General features: G+C 32.6%; 1 protein-coding gene across 1 annotated transcript; it reads right to left on the reverse strand.

The window, feature by feature from the left end:
• Nucleotides 1-98: 98 nt before the first annotated feature.
• Nucleotides 99-3,798, reverse strand: LOC143055873 (uncharacterized). Its single transcript, XM_076228920.1, has 2 exons — nucleotides 3,692-3,798; nucleotides 99-1,808 (listed from the first exon to the last, which is right to left on the reverse strand). The coding sequence occupies exon 2, from the start codon at nucleotides 1,798-1,800 to the stop codon at nucleotides 130-132; it is 1,671 nt and encodes a 556-aa protein (XP_076085035.1). The 5' UTR covers nucleotides 1,801-1,808; nucleotides 3,692-3,798; the 3' UTR covers nucleotides 99-129.
• Between the last annotated feature and the right edge of the window lie 14,892 nt (nucleotides 3,799-18,690).

Raw genomic sequence — 18,690 nt, forward strand, 5'->3', positions numbered from 1 at the left:
TTCGACCCCTGATTACTGTTAACTATTGTTGTTATAACCTGTTTAAATGTTGAGTCAAACGCCCAGTTAGAGTTGTGGTATCATTTTAAAGCGGATAATTTGCTATTTTCATCTTTAATTTGAAAACAGTTAAGAGTACAATATCTTATACAATGCACAATTATCACCGCGTTGATCACAGAACAGCAGAGTGTTTTTGTCCTTATCATAGTATACCGCACGCGGGATGGAATTTCTATTCAAATTAAGCAGGTTTTTATAGGTTTTCCCGTCATGTTGTATAATTAATAGGTTAAAAGACATACCACCAACAACGAAAACGTTACCCGAACAATCATTTGCTACGCCTAAAGGATGCTGTACATAATCATCGTGAAACGTCCACACTTCTTGTCCACTCATGTCATAACAACATACATTGTTTTTTGAATTGTTTGAACAGAAGATGTTGATTTTTGACGAAGAGATATATAACTTTCCTGAGGCAGCCAAAGTAGATAGTTTATTTCCCATTTTGTCAAAAACACCAATATCTTGATTATGTCGGACGTAAATTTTACCATTTGACTGACTTAATCCCCAGCAGTTTCCACCGGTCTCTATCATCTTCACAACCCAACTATTGTGATAATTAAAAATTTCGAAGAATCTTTTACTTCCGTATGTGATTGCAATGCGATCAGAATCTAGCACTGTGATATCATATGGATTAGCAGAAACTTGAATTCTGCCGATGCAGTTACCTTCTTCATTGTACTCCAATAGTTCTGTGGTATTGTAATTCGCAAACAATAGATGTCCATTAGGCAATATAGAACAACCTGTAATACGAATATCTCCTTCTCGCTTGATTTTAACCATTGTTAATAATTTAAGATTTACGTCAGCGACATTTCTCGATGGTTGTATCTTTTGCTGTATTTGTGCCTGCTCTATTTTTATCTCTTTAATGTTTAAATTCGAGGTTGGTTCAGCTACTTGAATTTTTCCAAAATCTTTGACTAAACCATTTGATAATTTCTGAATATCACTGTTTAGAACCAGGTTGAATTTATAATCGTACATAGACTTAGCTGCAGTTTTGATGGATTCTGTTTCACTCATAACTAATTGGTCAATTTGACGCGTCCCAAGAAATACTTGTAAGTCGGATGCAAACTCTTTCATCTTCAGTACTTGATCTTTTAGCCTGATCAGTGTTTTCTGTTGTGAATGGAACTTTCGTGTAAACGTATTACAATTTGATTTGCACGTTTCTGATGCTGATACCAATGTTTGGATTAGTTTTTCTTCAAGCGCGTCCAAGTGCTTATTTATTTTTCTCCTCGTATCTTGGATAATCTTCCTAATATCTTTTTCTTCCTTTTCAATATCTTTTGTTGCAGTATTTCTATTGTTGATGCAATGTGTTATATTTCGAAATATTAACTCAATTGCCTCCTGCAAGTCGGATATAGCCGTGGATTGTCTAGCATTTGTAGCAGCAACATCTATTGGCATGACATCAGAACAAGATTTGTGTTCACTTGGCAAGCACGTCACACAAAGAGCTTTATCGTGAGATTTACAGAACCACTCGAATTTCTTGTCATGATCGCTGCAAGTAATGTTGATTGGAACATCTTCTATCTTTCGATAATCGTCAATCGAGATAAGTTTATGATCCCTTGTAGTTTTGGTTTTCTTATGATTTTTCTCACAGTCTTCACATAAACCCTCTTCACAACTGGTACACCATTTTCTAGCATTCTGATGGGTTTCGTCATACAGACATGGACCACAAGATATAACGGAAGCCATGACCACACCTATGTTAAATAAAGAAGCTTTAGTAACTTTCGGATTATTAATATATCTAGTAACGATCTAATTTTCTTTCAAATATAGGAAAACATGTGTCCATGCATAGTTCTTACATTTAAATAGTTAGTAAAAATTATAAGCAACAATACCGATTTCAAAGGTTATTTCGAAAAAGGTTGATAACCTTTAAACCTGAAAAATCAAACTATATATCATCTAAAAAGCAAAATCACAAAAATACTGAACTCCAAGGAAAATTCAAAACGGAAAGACCCTAGTCAAAAACAAACGATAACAACTATCATATTCCTGACTTAATTGGTAAAGGCATTTTCTTATGTAGAAAAGTGAGGATTGAACCTGGTTTTACAGCTAGCTAAACCTCTCACTGGTATGACAGTCGCATCGAATTCCATTATATTGACAACAATGTGGGAACAAAACAAGCAAACATTATAGGTATAAACGTCAACAAAAGAGGTAACTGCATGAATGGTAGAAAAATCCTGACTTTGTACATGTAAATATACTTTCCGAAGAAAATAGTACTAGGTAAAACTTGGTATTATAGCTAACCAACTCTTTCACCACATTTATGAAAGAATTAAATCCAAAAAAAAAATGAACGCCGAGAAAAATTCAAATCGGAACCAATAAATTAAAAAATATATATATATATAGTTTAAAACACATGTTTATAGCACCTGCAATTCAAAAATTTATCTGTAAGTTTACACAATCATTCCTTTAATCTTACGCTTTGTTTCCCAAAAGTGAGATATGCATGGCAATAATTAGGACAGTGAGAATTAGATAAACCACTATGTTAATTCGTACTCAAATGCCACATCCAGAAATAGGACAAATCGGTACAATTATTAGTTATTGTTTTATCTGTGTCAATATCCCTAATGCGCCTCGAAATGAGGGACTCAAAAGTTGTGTGTAAACAAAAAATCTCTGTGTAGTGATATTTGACACGTTTTTATGATAAACAAGTGACTGAGCTTATCATCTTGTGTTAGTTTAGAAAGTGGGGGAACATGGAATAGATATGTAAAAACTACGGAGCTTTTAAATGTATTCAAAGTCCGTTTACGATAGGACTGTGGTACAGAAAAAAAAAACGTTACCATTATCGTGAAGATTTTGTCCCATCTAAAGATATGAGACTGCGAAAATGTTAGGCTAATGAGAAGGCCGTACTTTAACCTATAATGGTTTACTTTTTAAATTGTTATTTGTATGGAGAGTTGTCTCATTGGCACTCACACCACATCTTCCTATATCTATATAGAGACAGACATACCTTTCTAGATTTGTTCATATCTGAATTTCAACCTTAAATTAAACATGTATTTACTGCTATCCCAACTTGATATTTTGGACAAGGAAATTGAATAAGTCTAATGAGTAAAGAGACAGACATACCTTTCTAGATTTGTTCATATCTGAATTTCAACCTTAAATTAAACATGTATTTACTGCTATCCCAACTTGATATTTTGGACAAGGAAATTGAATAAGTCTAATGAGTAAAGAGACAGACATACCTTTCTAGATTTGTTCATATCTGAATTTCAACCTTAAATTAAACATGTATTTACTGCTATCCCAACTTGATATTTTGGACAAGGAAATTGAATAAGTCTAATGAGTAAAGAGACAGACATACCTTTCTAGATTTGTTCATATCTGAATTTCAACCTTAAATTAAACATGTATTTACTGCTATCCCAACTTGATATTTTGGACAAGGAAATTGAATAATGCAGTTGATTAGTAGGACTTGTTTTATCGACTCGTTTATAAAAGAAATATTATAATGCAAATGATTTTCTGAATCAAATAATTAATTGTATGTCAATTTAATGCGTGTTTGGTTTACCTGTTAATGATCAACAAATTTATATCCAACGCCTTCGTGTGTGGACTATGGTCAAAGTGGGATATCAGTTGTAATCTCTCATGTATCACGTGGCAATGACTTTATCAATAATTATACATGTTATTGACGCGGGATGATTTGAATAACATTAGAGGGGGCAGACCTTGGTTCAGGGAGATAACGCTTTAAATCAGTTATGTATTTTAAGTATTTGCCTGAATTACACTGAAAACAATATATGATATTAAAGGCAACATTAGTACCGCTGTTCGAAAGTCATAAATCGATTGAGAGAAACATATCCGGGTTACAAACTTAAACCGTAGGAAACACATAAACTATTATAGGGAGACAACGAAACAGTGCAACAAAAAACAAACGACAATGCAACACACTATACGATAACAACTGCCATTTTCTCCGACTTGGTTAAGGACATTTTACGAAAAAAATGGTTGATTGAACCTGGTTTTGTGGCTAGCCGAACCACAAGTTTTTACGGCAATGTTAAAAATAACACTCAAATGATAACATAACATGAGAGGACTACAGTACAAATAAATGCAAGAACATTTAGGATAGAGAAATACCCTAATAAACAATACAATAGTACATTTCGACATGCTAATAGTTATCAAGGGGTCCCAGGCTTATATTTAAATACGCCAGACGCTCGTTTCGTCTATATAATTCTCATCAGTGACGCTCAGATAATTGTAAGTAAGCCAACAAGTACAAAGGTGAAGAGCATTGATGATCCAACGTTCCATAAAATTGTGCCAAATATGTTACATAGAAGCTTAGAACATACATTGTATTTATGAAATGGTTAACACAAGCGTACTGATGATTTTAAGAGTTATTTTCTTTACCTAGGTCTACTTCCTAAAATGGGCACTAGCTGTTAAAATCATGTTCACCGTTTTGAATCAAATTCTTATATTTTATTTATAACATACTAAAACGTAAATCCAAATTACAATATTACAATAATAAGTCTGAAATGAACAGAAAACAATGTATGTATTCGATAATGTTTATAAAAGAATCCATGTGTTTTAGTCTAGACGCCAGCTAATTAATTAGAAGATGACCTATAAGACTGCCGACGGTCACATAACCCGATATCAACATAAGAATGCATATAAAGAGAGAGCGAACTCGTGCAATTAGATTGTTAAGGACTCTTTGATTTCATGTTATTGGTTAAAAAATAAGTAAATTGTCGTTTTCCCCTTTAAAAGAATGATTTTTTTGTGTGGATTGACTCAATGAACGGAAGGGTTTACCTTTGTTTCATTTTCACTATAGACATACTTTTTTCTCTTAAATAACGGCTAAAAACGACTAAAACATACGTAATAATCTCTAGCTAATGGGTCAAATTGAATGGCAAATGAATACGGATAAAATGAGGTCGAATTATGCACTTGCAAGTCAATAATTCATCAGCGATGTGTCTAATCCTATTTTGACAAAATTGGTCCAAATTGTCTGCTAAAAGATTATTATTTCATTATTTCCCTTTTATTAATGATTGAACCAAACCAATAAGATAAAAAAAACCAATAACCTGTGTATAGTTAGACTATGATCCTAAATATATAGACAAGACGTGACATGGTTTATTGGGCACAGTTCTTTCGTTTTCTTCTTTTTTGTTTGGTCTGGGTATATATATAAAAAGAAGAAAATGTTGTATGAATGCCAATCAGACATCTATCAATCAAAGTTCAAATAAAGTATATGTAAATAAATTCATCATAGATACCAGGATTAAACTTGGTCTTTACGCCAGACGCACGTTTCGTCTACAAAAGACTGATCAGTGACGCTAGAATCCAAAAAAGTTATAAAAAAAAAAATAAAAAAAAGGTAAAAAAAAAAGGTGAAAAAAAGGGTAAAAAAAAAAGCCAAATAAAGAACGAAGTTGAAGAGCATTGAGGACCAAAATGACTAAAAGTTTTGCCAAATACAGCTAAGGTGATCTAGTCCTGAGGTAGAAAAGCCTTAGTATTTTAAAAATGCATTAGTTTGGTAAATAATGATTCCCAACTTTTATCAAACAAAAAGTATATAAGTTTTCAGTAATACTTTTATAAAGCAGGTCCTTTTTTGAAAATCAATATTTATTTTACTGTTAAATTGAAATGAAGTATTTTTTCACTTCCCTATACTAATAGGAAATAAATTTTTTTCTAAAGAAATAGAAAAAAACAATTCATCAAAACAAATTGAAAATAAGAATGTGTCCCAAGTACACGGATGTCCCATCCGCACTAGATTTTGTATTTTCAGAGGACCGTGAAAATGTGATTACGTTTCTAATTTGGCATTAAAATTTGAAAGATTTATCATAGGGAACATGTGTACTAAGTTTCAAGTTGATTGGACGTCAACTTCATCAAAAAATAACGCGATCAAAAACTTTAATCAAAAACTTTAACCTGAAGCGGGACGGACGGACGAACGAACGAACGGACGCACAGATCAGAAAACATAATGCCCATAAATAGGGCATAAAAAATAATTTCCCTCCATAAAAGATCGGCAGTTAATAGTTTTGAAGAGAAAACTCATCTAGTGTTTTAATTTAAGAGTCAAATGAAACACATACAGCAAATCTGAATATGTAGCTGAGTAAGAAGCTAAAATATAAATACACATTATGAAATATTCTAAATTTTTTGAGTCTATGTTTGTTGTTGGGTATGCGTTTGAGCATGCGTAAAAATGTGTTAATGTGAAAAGTAAAATCTCAAAATAACTGAACTCTGAGGGAAATTCAAAACGGAAAGTCCCTAATCAAATTGCAAAATCAAAAGCTCAAACACATCAAACGAATGGATAACAACTGTCATATTCCTGACTTGCTACAGGCATTTTCTTATGTAGAAAGTGATGGATTGAACCTGGTTTTATAGATAGCTGAACCTTTCACTTGCATGACAGTCGCATCAAATTATATTATATTGACAACGATGTGGAAACAAAACAAAAAGGTATAAAAGGTAAAATTGTATGAGTACACAAGTCATCATTGTGTTATAGTCTTAATCAATAAAAAAAACAAATATTTAAAGCAAAGAAGCACAAAAAAGCATATATAAAATTAAACAATATATATAAAAAAAAAAAGAAGATGTGGTATTAATTCTTATCCTTGTATGCATGTAGTGAGAACCCGCAATATGGTCAAAATAGCCAGTTATAATTTTGGGATAGGCATTTTAGGTGCATGAAAATAAAGAAAGATTGAGATATCCTGAAACAAGTACATGTATGTCTGTTGTTAGCCTAAGTGTTCTCTAACGATTCAAATACATACAATAAGATTCACGTTTCAAATATTATGAACATTAGCCTTTCAGTATCTTAATTTAAATTAATTGATAATCTCTCTTAAAGTAACTTTAATACTATAAGTACTAACGGAGAGATATACTTAACCTATACATGGTCCCTTCTTGTCCTGACATACAATACTCATTAATTAAAACAGAAATTAAATCGCTGTCAAATCCTAAAATAAGCACACGGCCCTCAAACAAATTTAGTTATACAATAACATCTTAAACTATTATTTCAAGTGAATATATTAATCTGATGTTATACCAGTTAGCATCTAGAACTATTGTTTCAAGTGAATATATTCTGTTATTATACCAGTTAACATCTAAAACTGTTGTATCGAGTGAAAACAATCTGATATCATATCAATAGAACAATGGACTATCGACTGGTCGAAAACGCAGAGCACGAAAGCTCAGAATTCAAAATTCGTTCCGATATAAAACCGGATAAAGTGTGTAAACTAAAAGGACTTGCAAATTTGAGAGATCAGCGAAAAGGACTGGCGTTTGGGCTAGCAGTTGGATTTATAGCAAACGTTCTGTTTTGTCTTGCTACTGGGTTGATTGTTTACAACTGTCATAGTGATTTACCGAATTCGGCTAGAAACACAACAGTTTACGGTAATAAATTTATCTAGTTACCGTAGATTTTTCTCAGTTTTTCAGAGGTTTTTTTTAAATCTTTTAAAATTACACTATTTATAAGTTTGTTAATTGATACTTGCTGAAACTACGGATTTTGTTCGGTTATAGAATTTTAGAATTAATTTATATCAAAAAATTATCTTCCGCGTGCTTAGTTTTGATCTTTTTTCCAGAGGGTTTAGAATTGGGTTTTCAAATAGATATAGGAAACTTGTTTAGCTTATATCTTGTTAAATAGGATTAAAAGATACGTTGGAAAATGCGATCTTTACAGAAAACCAAAAATAAGCTTTATTTATATATCTATAGGTCTTAAATACTAGTTAAACCTCACCAGATATGTCGAACCACAGGAACCTCGTAAAATCTTAATACATCATTTCTTACATTTCCGTTTTTTGTAATTGAGAGCATATGTAGTGTTGATAAAATTAAGAATGGGCAGAAGGGATACGTCAAAGAGACAACAACTCGATCAATCAAACCAAAGTCACAAATGGGGCTACAACTCACCGAGAAAATCTTGCACTATCAGTTCATTTTATTCATAACTTTTATCTAACGCATGACTACTTGTAGCTTAGTGTACAGAAATTTAACCCATTCATGTTAAGCTTAATAGTAACCACAAATTAGGCATAAGCATATTAATACAATTGAATCATAAGAGGATCCGGAACCAAGCAATTGTGTCGATTTACAGCTTGACATTGTATTGCTACGTGTCTATTGTTGAAGTTCTCAATTTCTTGTTGTTGTGAAGTTGTTTTTGTTGCTATGGTTCTGTCTCATCTACGTTTATACCACAGGTCTCCTTTCATTCTTTATAGACAATATGCGTAAATGTACGAACATGAGTTTTATCCTACAATATTATATTTACGCTTAAAAGTATAGTTTTTATTTAATATTTACTTCCAAATCAGTTGAATTTGTTTCAGGGTGAACTCAATACTCGGGCCGCAATAAGGATCCAAATTGAACTGTGGGGTAATAGTAATCTAAATATGACCTTTCATTTGATTGGCTAATACGAGAAGCAGGATGTGCGTTAATCACTCAATGTTATCTGAACATCACTATTTGTATGGTAGAAAGGTCGAGTGCAGGAAAACAATAGTATCAATGCGCATTTTCACCGGGTACCTTATATATTCATAAAAAAAAAACTACTCGGAAAGTTACTGGCCACAGTTCAGGTCATGTCTGTGGGTTGTTTTGGATTTTCTTTTATCTGTCACTTTTTCAAAACACGTGCTTATTTGCGACTTGAACGCCATGAAAATATCAAAACCCTTCAAATATAAGCATGCGACGCAAAACTTAGAAATATAAAACCTTGGTCAATTTGATGTAATATGTAGCAACATCCATGTACCTTCTGTCAGGATGGATGTTCAACAAATAAAAAGAAAACTTAGGCATTGTCAATATATGATACAGCAACGTACTTGTAAATTTTCCATCTGTCAATATAATTATAATTGTATATGTAGTATATTATATACCATAACTATTAAAGATATTTCTCAAGTATTAGGAAACGTTATATGATACATCTTTCCTTTTTCTCAAGACTATGACAAGTATCAATTACTAATTACTTACAAGAAGATGTGGTATGATTGCCAATGAGACAACTATCCACAAAAGACCAAAATGACACAGATATTAACAACTATAGGTCACCGTACGGCCTTCAACAATGAGCAAAGCCCATACCGCTTACTCAGCTATAATAGGCCCCGAAAAGACAATGTAAAACAATTCAAACGAGAAAACTAACGGCCTTATTTATGTAAAAAAAATGACATGCTCTTTTTGCATGTTTGCTTTTAGACTGAATTCTTCTGTACCTATAATGCTTATTGATTTCACTATTTTCTTTCTCTTTTTGTGCACTATATAAAATAGCAAAATCAATAAAAAGCAAATGTAAACTGGAAAATATATGCATTGAAGGGACAGAAAAATTCGGTCTAGTCTGCTTTGTTCTACTAACACGATAGAAATGTGAACGTATTCTTATTCCTTAATTCAAGTTTTAAAACATTTTTGCAAATTCTTTTGATTGATTTAAGCCTCCCAATTGATATTTTATAGTGTGTCTTCCTATGTTGTGATGTTATACTATTGTTTCAGAAAAGGGAAAAGGTTTGGTACTATTCCGTAAAACGTTTAATCCCACTGCAATTGTTTGCACCTGTCCTAAGTCAGGATTCTGATGTTCGGTGGTTGTATTCTGTTTATATATGTAGTTCATAAGTGTTTCTTATTTCTCACTTTTATATAGATTAAACCGTTGGTTTTCCCGTTTGGATGGTTTTACACTAGTCATTTCGGGAGCCCTTTATAGCTTGCCAAGGCTTTGTGTTGAAGACCGTACCTTGTCCTATAAGGGTTTACTTTTATAAATTGTTACACGGATGGAGAGTTGTCTCATTGACACTCATACCACATCTTCCTTTATCTATTTGAAAGGACGGGTACAGAATATATATACAAAATATGCAAAATCCGAAGCAAATGGAAACACTTTCATTGTTGTTTATCGTCGTTAAGTTGGTTACCAATGTAGAAAAAGATGTTAGGTGTTAGATGTCGAGCATCAAAGAAATTATATCTAAAGACTGTCATTACTGCCTGACATGATAAGTAATGTGTATGCACAAAACAGCAATGTCTGTACAAACCGAAAAAGAAAAATTGAAAAATGTTCCACAGTCTCAATACAAATGCCAAACTCTGTCAATTTGAAGTAGGTTAACTAAGGGCTTTCTCGTATAAATTCAAGACAAAACTCGACACGTATGATTTATATTTTTTTTCTTTCAGTTTCAGAAACCAGGACAGTCTATGCCGCTGCTCCACAGACTATGAATGAAACAAACGGAGTCGCATTTACCGCTCTAATAAAGGATTCAAAATTTGACAGCGAGGCATTAAGAAATAATAGTGTTATTGTTTACGACTATGTTGAAACGAATGTCGGCAATGGTTACAATAGCACTTCCGGTATGTTTGTTGCGCCATGTAGCGGAACATATGCTTTCACTTGGTCTGTCTGCGTACTTGGAAAAAGGAAAACGGGGAGTAATGGAGAAGTGTCCATCCAACTTGTGAAAAACCGAAGAGTCATATTTACTGTCCATTCGGATACTGAGATTAAATGGGACGATGACTGTACCTCGGGATTCATTATCGAAAATCTGGCAGAAAATGATCAAGTTTTCACAAGAGCTACTCGACACTTGGAAGGGAGCATAAAAAATGACGCTGCATCAAGATGGGCTTTCTCGGGATGGAAGCTGTTTTGAAACTTGCCATATGATGTCGTGTCGTAAAATTATACTTTAAATATTTCTCAACGGCACTTTCAAGTTTTATCTTTCAATACTGGAATGTAATTTTTCATTTTCATAGAAGGATTGAGGATTAAAAGAATGAAAGATCGAAGAAACGTGCTTTTGGTTGTAATATATTTAAAATTTCTTGCATTCGTTTTTCTATACAGTGGCAGTATTGAGTATGACTTATTTGGCACATGCTGTTTTAAAATTGTATCAGGTGGTTCAATGCTTGTCTTTGTAGTTAAAACATTTGGTCATGGTGTCAATATATTCAGTGTAAAGAAATCTTACTGGTATCACTCCTTTTCTTAACTTTATACTATACCCACTAAACATTTCACGTTTTTCTTTTTCTCGTTTTATCTCTCTCTCATACATTAGACCGTTGGTTTTCCTGTGTGAATTGTTTTGCACTAGTCATCATAATAGCTTGCTGTTTGTTGTGAGCCAAGGCTGCGTGTTGAATAAAATTGAGAAAAAAAATGGGGAATGTGTCAAAGAGACAACAACCCGACCATAGAGCAGACAACAGCCGAAGGCGACCAATAGGTCTTTAATGAAGTAAGAAACTCCCGAACCCGGAGGCGTCCTTCAGCTGGTCACTAAAGAAATATGTTTACTAGGTTAGTGATAATAGTTCAGTGACCTATAATGGTTTACGTTTTACACATTTTGACTTGGTTTGAGATTTGTCTCTTCGGCACTCATACCACATTTTCTTATTTCTATATTTTGTCTGGAATCACATGATTTTATACTGTAATGTGTCTGCAATATTGAAACCTGTCACGGGCAATCACTTCTTGTCAGATAATTTGTGTTTTCCCAACTGAGCTTATTGAATTTTTTTTATCAATGTCTAATAAAGATTGCGGATCGAGCCTGCTGATTGTGCTACCACATGCTCTCAAATAAAATAGATATTTATGTGATTGTAATGTCTGAATTGAAGGTGAGACTTTTTTGCTTTTTAAGGACTTTATGGTATTAACAGAAGTAACAATATCCCTTCCATCAATACCATATACTTTAGTTATTATAATGCGTCTTCATACTGTATGTAAGCGTTTTTACTTACTTTTATCAAGTGGAGGTTTCAATCTTATTAAAATATCGATCTCTGATTTCGTTATACTACACATGAATACTGTAATATATGTGTCGTTTCAAAAATCAGAGTTATGCAGTAGTCCTCTAGATATTCTATTCATATGCGTAGATATAAGGAAAGGTTGTATGACTGTCAATGAGGCAACTCTCCATCCAAGTCATAATTTGTAAAAGTAAATGTCATATAAAGAGTTTTTCATTGATATTTTTGCGGTCGTTTTATTTTCGCGTTTCAATTCTTAGCTCGAAAATAGCGAAAATAAAACTACTGCAGTAGTATAACTAAATCAGAAATCAATATTTTAATTAGGATTGATAATTTTTAATTATAGATTGGTTGAGGTTTCTGATTGGACTGCGGACTGCATTATTTAAAGCGAAATTTCTGGAGTTGAACATTATTGATGGAATTGTGATTGCTTGCAATTGGTCCAGTGGAAAATATTTCATGCATATTCTAATTTCAGAAATAGAAGAAATTTAATACTGCAAGGATGACGAGAAGAATAAAAGAATTTCTTTTTAGGGGGTAAACCTTTGTTCAGGGAGATAACTCTTAAAATCAGTAATGTGTTTGTAAAAGCCAAGTTTCATCACAGTATTTTACGCATTTATTTGAAACAGATTGGAAATAATCTATTTATCCTAGAAGCTTAGAATATATTTATGAAAATGGCTGACACAAACATGTTGATTCCAATAACCTAGGTCTAACTCCTTAATTTTTAGTTTCAATGAGTGTCTGGAAGGGGCTACATATTAGACTATTATAGAGAATAAATGGGTGGACAATAATAGAGTAAACAAGAAAAGAAGAATAAAAAAAAACAGGGTGCTAAAATATTAAGAATAGAAAATATGGGGTACCATTAGAAAAGAAGAAAATAGCGCAAAAATTAAGAAACACTGAAAATTGCTTTAAAATAAAGAAATTAGGAATCCGCCTTTTTCTCTATTCCTGATCCTCATTTGTGTGGGCTATGTACATTTTTTTGTATGCGTCAAAGAAAGCACCAAAATGACACAAATTAACCAAATAATGTGTTATTCTTAATTGTATTTACTATATTGTATCTGGTAAGTAGATTCTGATCCACATGTTGCACCTATCGTGTTGTTAATGTAAATTAAGTCACTTGAAACTTTTAGGCTTCATTGGCTAATTTATAATCTAAGAAAATAAAAACAGCTTATATTCATTGTCATGATGATTCAGTGCTACATTTTGTTCATCTTTCTGTGAAAAAGGCCGCAATCCTATCGTAGCTTAGGTAACATATATATTACATAAGCTTCTGTGTTATACTTTGGTTTCTCTAATTCTATTGAAATTTATCCCTTTCCGAACCCATTGTATGAAAAAAATTATTCAACGTGAGGTTGCCGGTGATCTCAAAAGATCATTAAATGATTTTAAGGGTCATAACCTCTTTAGCTAACTGGATGAATAAAAATATGCTAACAGGTGTTAATGAAATTGACAACTTCGTGGAATGTGAAAGACACTTGAAGGGGATTTTCGTTTAACAAAAAATGAAAATTCATTTTTTAATCATTAGAGAAACAGATTTTTACATAGTTACTCGGGGATTATCGGATTTATCCAATCTCGATAGTTAAATTATAAATTTAAAAGTCCTCGTCGAGGCTCGGACTTTAAAATCGATAATTTAACTATCTCGATTGAATAAATCCGGTAATCCACTCGTACCAATGTAATAATCTATATATATCAAATGCCCTTGATGGAGCTAAAATCCCAAATATTGTAATTCATCATCGTGAATCATCATCTAATTTCTTCATCGCCTGTTTCAGCTTTGATAAAAAAAAACTATATTAAATTTTAAACATTCGCAAAAAGGTATTCTTGAGGATTTAAACGTCTTGGATTTTTTCATACCGCTAATATATTCTTCAGATTGTTTTCCCAACCAGCTATATGTACTATAATACAATGAATCAAAACAAAGGAATCAGATAAAGAATGAAAATACTCAATATTTTATCATTTTCTTCCAAATGGAGATTTCAGGGGAAATAATCTGAAAATATCATTCAGTTTTCACACTGAGTATAACGAAGGTATAATTTCAATTTGGATCGATTGATTTAAAACAATACACACAAGCTCTATAATACCTTTTTTCCCAAATAAGTAAAATAATTAGTGAACATTTATTATACAGCAAACAGCATACATTTAATTTGTAATTACATGTATTAGTTATCAAAGGTACCAGGATTTATATCGATCAAAACTTGTATTAAACATAGAATCTGAGTATACTATTCGCTAGCAAAGGGTTACGATCCACTCCCGTGAAGAGAACGGGAGTGGATCGTAACCCTTGGCTAGCGAAGATGAGTATACTAGAACAAATTCAATTCTAGTATAACAATTTCAGCTTCCTCAATCCTAAGCTCCATTACACGCATTTAATCAGACAATGCAGTATAATTATGACGAATTAAACAAATAAATTAACAATAATTGTTCAATAATAAAGGGGGAGTCAGACCACACGTTATACAAAGAAGGATAACTCTAGAACAGCAACCACTTGAATTCCTACCCCTTAATAGCATTAATGATTACACTATAATAATGTCAGAATAGCTCTCCGTTCCTGTCAATGTTAAAGCTTTAATCCCTGGGATACTGTCAGTTACACCCCCTTTGAGTCCCTTGTTGAAAGTGAACTATCCGTTTCTTTCTAAGTCAAAGCCCCAATCCATATAGTATCATCAGTTTCACCCTATTGTTGTGTCATTGTGTAAATATAAAAAAAATATAAAAAAGAAGATGTGGTATGGATTGCCAATGAGACAACTCTCCATCCAAATAACAATTTATAAAAGTAAACCATTATAGGTCAAAGTACGGCCTTCTTCACGGAGCCTTGGCTCACACCGAACAGCAAGCTATAAAGGGCCCCAAAAACTAGTAATGTAAAACCATTCAAACGGGAAAACCAAAGGTCTTATCTATATAAACACGAGAAACGATAAACATGTATGAACTACATACACAAAAGACAAATAATGTACATCAGATTCCTGACTAAGGACAGGTAGCAAACATTTGCAGCGGGATTAAATGTTTTAATGGTAACAAACCTTCTCCCTTTTCTGAAACAATAGTATAACATCACAACATAGAAAAACACACTATAAAATATCAATTAGAAGGCTTAACTCAATAAAAAAAAACGCAAATTAACACACAATGAACGAATTAGTTTGATCTGTAAGTATAGTTCTCTGTTCCTGTTAATGCAAGTATAGTTCTCTGTTCCTGTTAATGTTAAAAATCCAATTCAAGTGGTACTGGTAGTACCACTCAATACCCCTGTTCTCTTATTTTGTATGCAAAGCTTTTTCCGTTTTTTTCATAGCGAATATCCCCTTCCATTTCTGTGGTACTGTAAATATCATTCCCTTTCTGGTCATAATGTTAATATGTATCCCCATTCCTCCAACAATTTAATTCAATTTAATATTTTATTGTCATATAAACTTTACAGTTTGTGAAATAGAACAAAAACAACAAGAAAGTGTCCATAGTACACGAATGCCCCACTCGCACTATCATTTTCCATGTTCAATTGACCCTGAAATTGGGTCAAAAGTCTAATTTGGCTTTAAAATTAGAAAAATCATATCATAAGCAACAAGTGTACAAAGTTTCAAGTTGATTGGACTCCAGCTTCATCAAAAACTACCTTGAGCAAAATATTTAACCTGGAGCGAGACAGGCGGACGAACGGACGGACGCACGGACGGTCGGACGGACAAACGGTACGACGCACAGACTAGAACACATATGCCCCTCTACTATCGAAGGTGAGGTATAAAGGTAGGGCATAAAAACAAATGAAGACAATAACTAAGTGACTTTTATTTCTCCTATCCCAATGACACTGTAAGTATCACTCACTGTCCCGTTTCTCTCATCTTGCAAAAAAACCTCTCCGTTTTTACATCACGATGACCTTGGGGTCATTTCGATGTATTGCCATCGCCTTAATTTCCATTAATGCATAAATTATGCAAATTAGTTTTGGGATTTTAACTGATCTATAAACATGATAACTACGCGAATATAAACTAGTGCAAAATAACATTCCTTATCGTTTGATATAAATACATCTCTTCAATGAATACTGATAAAAATATTTTTGTTAATTAATAATATGAGTTATATGAATATATACATATATAAACATGTAAGTAAAAAATCATTGATTATATCAATACACACGTACCGATAGTCTGGGAACCTGACAGAATATTCTCAATATCGTAAGTGGACTTCCGATTCGAATAAATATAATTTGCGGGGAAATATGAATGGTTACTCGTATCCAAACTTTTGTGAAAAATCGAATTTTTACAGAAAAGTGTCCGCCATGTACTTGCATTGCACTATTTTAAGTAGAATAGTAGAATAAAATGATATACAAATGTATGGAAATCATATATACATGTAACTGTTATTTTAATATAATATATATTAACAAAAAATCCGTGTATACTGATTTGTGTCACTACAACATAATATGTATTACGGCGAAGTTGAATTTCCTGTCATTTATTCGTCATCCACAGACGAACTTTTCTCAGAAAAAATAAATCTCTGTACCTTAATCTCAGTTTCAGGTAAAGAAAAATGTGATTTTTTTTAGACCAGTGCTTTTGACCATCCACAAGAACTTGTGGTCATCCTATGTTCAGTACTTTGATTGTCATAGTTATTATCCCCTTCCCCGTGGTACTGTTAAATTTTACTCCCCTTTCCTGTTATATCGTAAGTATACCTCTCCGTTTCTGCGATAGTCTTAATAGAGCTTTCTTACAAATTGACGAAAGGTACGAACGAACGTAAAGGGAGCACGTATTTCATTTCCACAATAACAGTTAAAAGAGTCTTTGTTTTATCCGGTAAAACAGCATTCTTTTCTAAATCAAGTTTATTTTTCAAAAATAATAATATCGTAAATAATACACGATTTAAATATAATCAAACAGAGAAAAATAGTGTCAAATACACTTACGTCCGATACGTTACTGACGTAAACCACGAGTACACACATTTCCGCGGGATTTTGTTTAAGCACGAGTTTCACGATTAACATTTCAATGGCATTATTGAAGTACGTTAGTCTAAATTTAATGACAAAATTCATATTTATTTTTATTTTTTATAGTAAACTTTCAGCAAATTGTCAAAGTGGAATATCGAGATTTGCTAAAAAAAATATGCTACAATGTTTTTAAAAAGAAATGTTAAATAAATCTTGAAATACAGATTTTGTATATCAAGAAAATAAATCATCAATTAGGTGGATTTTATAATGACGATTTAACAGTACACATGTGTGGAAGATAGACGCGAAGTTGTCACTTATCGTCCAGTGGCTAATATTTCATGAATGTTCAGGATAATAGGCAAAACGTAATTATACACTAAAACAAACCTTCCATTGCTCCGGTGTATCATATATACACATTAAGGGGGAGCAATGAATATTACCAGGGGAGAGGCGATGATTCAAAAGTTATTAAACGAGCACCAGCATATGGCATAGTTTGAAGATCATCTTGTTTTCTTCATTTTCATTTTATTATTTTGAGCGTTGAAAATTTTGAATCAAGGAAGTAGTTGTGCTTTGATTTTTCTAATTTTTCTGTAAGGGAAGAAGACAATTTATTTGCTTTGACATTTATTTTAGGTTAAACAGTGCAAAATTGTAATATTGAAGAGGGCCGGTTTTTAGTCTATTAGGGGAAATGTTTTCGTCTGACTACTCTATATTTAAGATATTTTGAAGTGTTATCTCCTCCGACCTGGTGGTATCATATTTTAACCTATCGTACGTCCCGAAATCCTAAATATATCCCAGAAAAATCCAATTTAATAAGTGTCGTTGCATGTAGGATAATTGTCCGAAGTTCCACGACTATTATTTAAATATGTCAAAAGAAAGGATCCCTTAAACGAGTCTTACGTATGATTCGTCAAGCATACGTACCTTTCGTCAATTTGTAAGAAAGCTCTAATACACACTTCCTTTTAGTACTGTACGTATCAACCCCCTTTCCCGTCAAAGTGTAGGTACACCTCTTCGCTCCTGCTACCAAAATTACAATTACAAAAACGATCGTCTTATTAATGATCGTTGACCTTGTGTATTTTATAACAGTTGGCTTGGTAAATGTTTTAATGCTTTATAAAACTTGTCCATCGAGATGATGTCACAATTTAGTTTTTAATAAATCTCGGTTGTGAATTGTTTAATCTTATTTAAAAGGTTGTAAGAAGGAAGTTCAGTGTAATAAAATATGTCTACTGATAATTTGTATTGTTAAAAATAGTTCACCAACGGTTGAATTGATAAATGTTTTAATAGAATTCGTGCTGTTAATAGCATATAGATTTTTATATAAACTACACGTTTTAATGGTCCATAAGCATTATCCATCCAGATAATGTTTTAAGTGAGTTTAGAAATCCGAAGAAAAAAATATTTTCCTCTGG

Source organism: Mytilus galloprovincialis, chromosome 13 (genome assembly GCF_965363235.1).
Source record: "Mytilus galloprovincialis chromosome 13, xbMytGall1.hap1.1, whole genome shotgun sequence".
Taxonomy (NCBI): domain Eukaryota; kingdom Metazoa; phylum Mollusca; class Bivalvia; order Mytilida; family Mytilidae; genus Mytilus; species Mytilus galloprovincialis.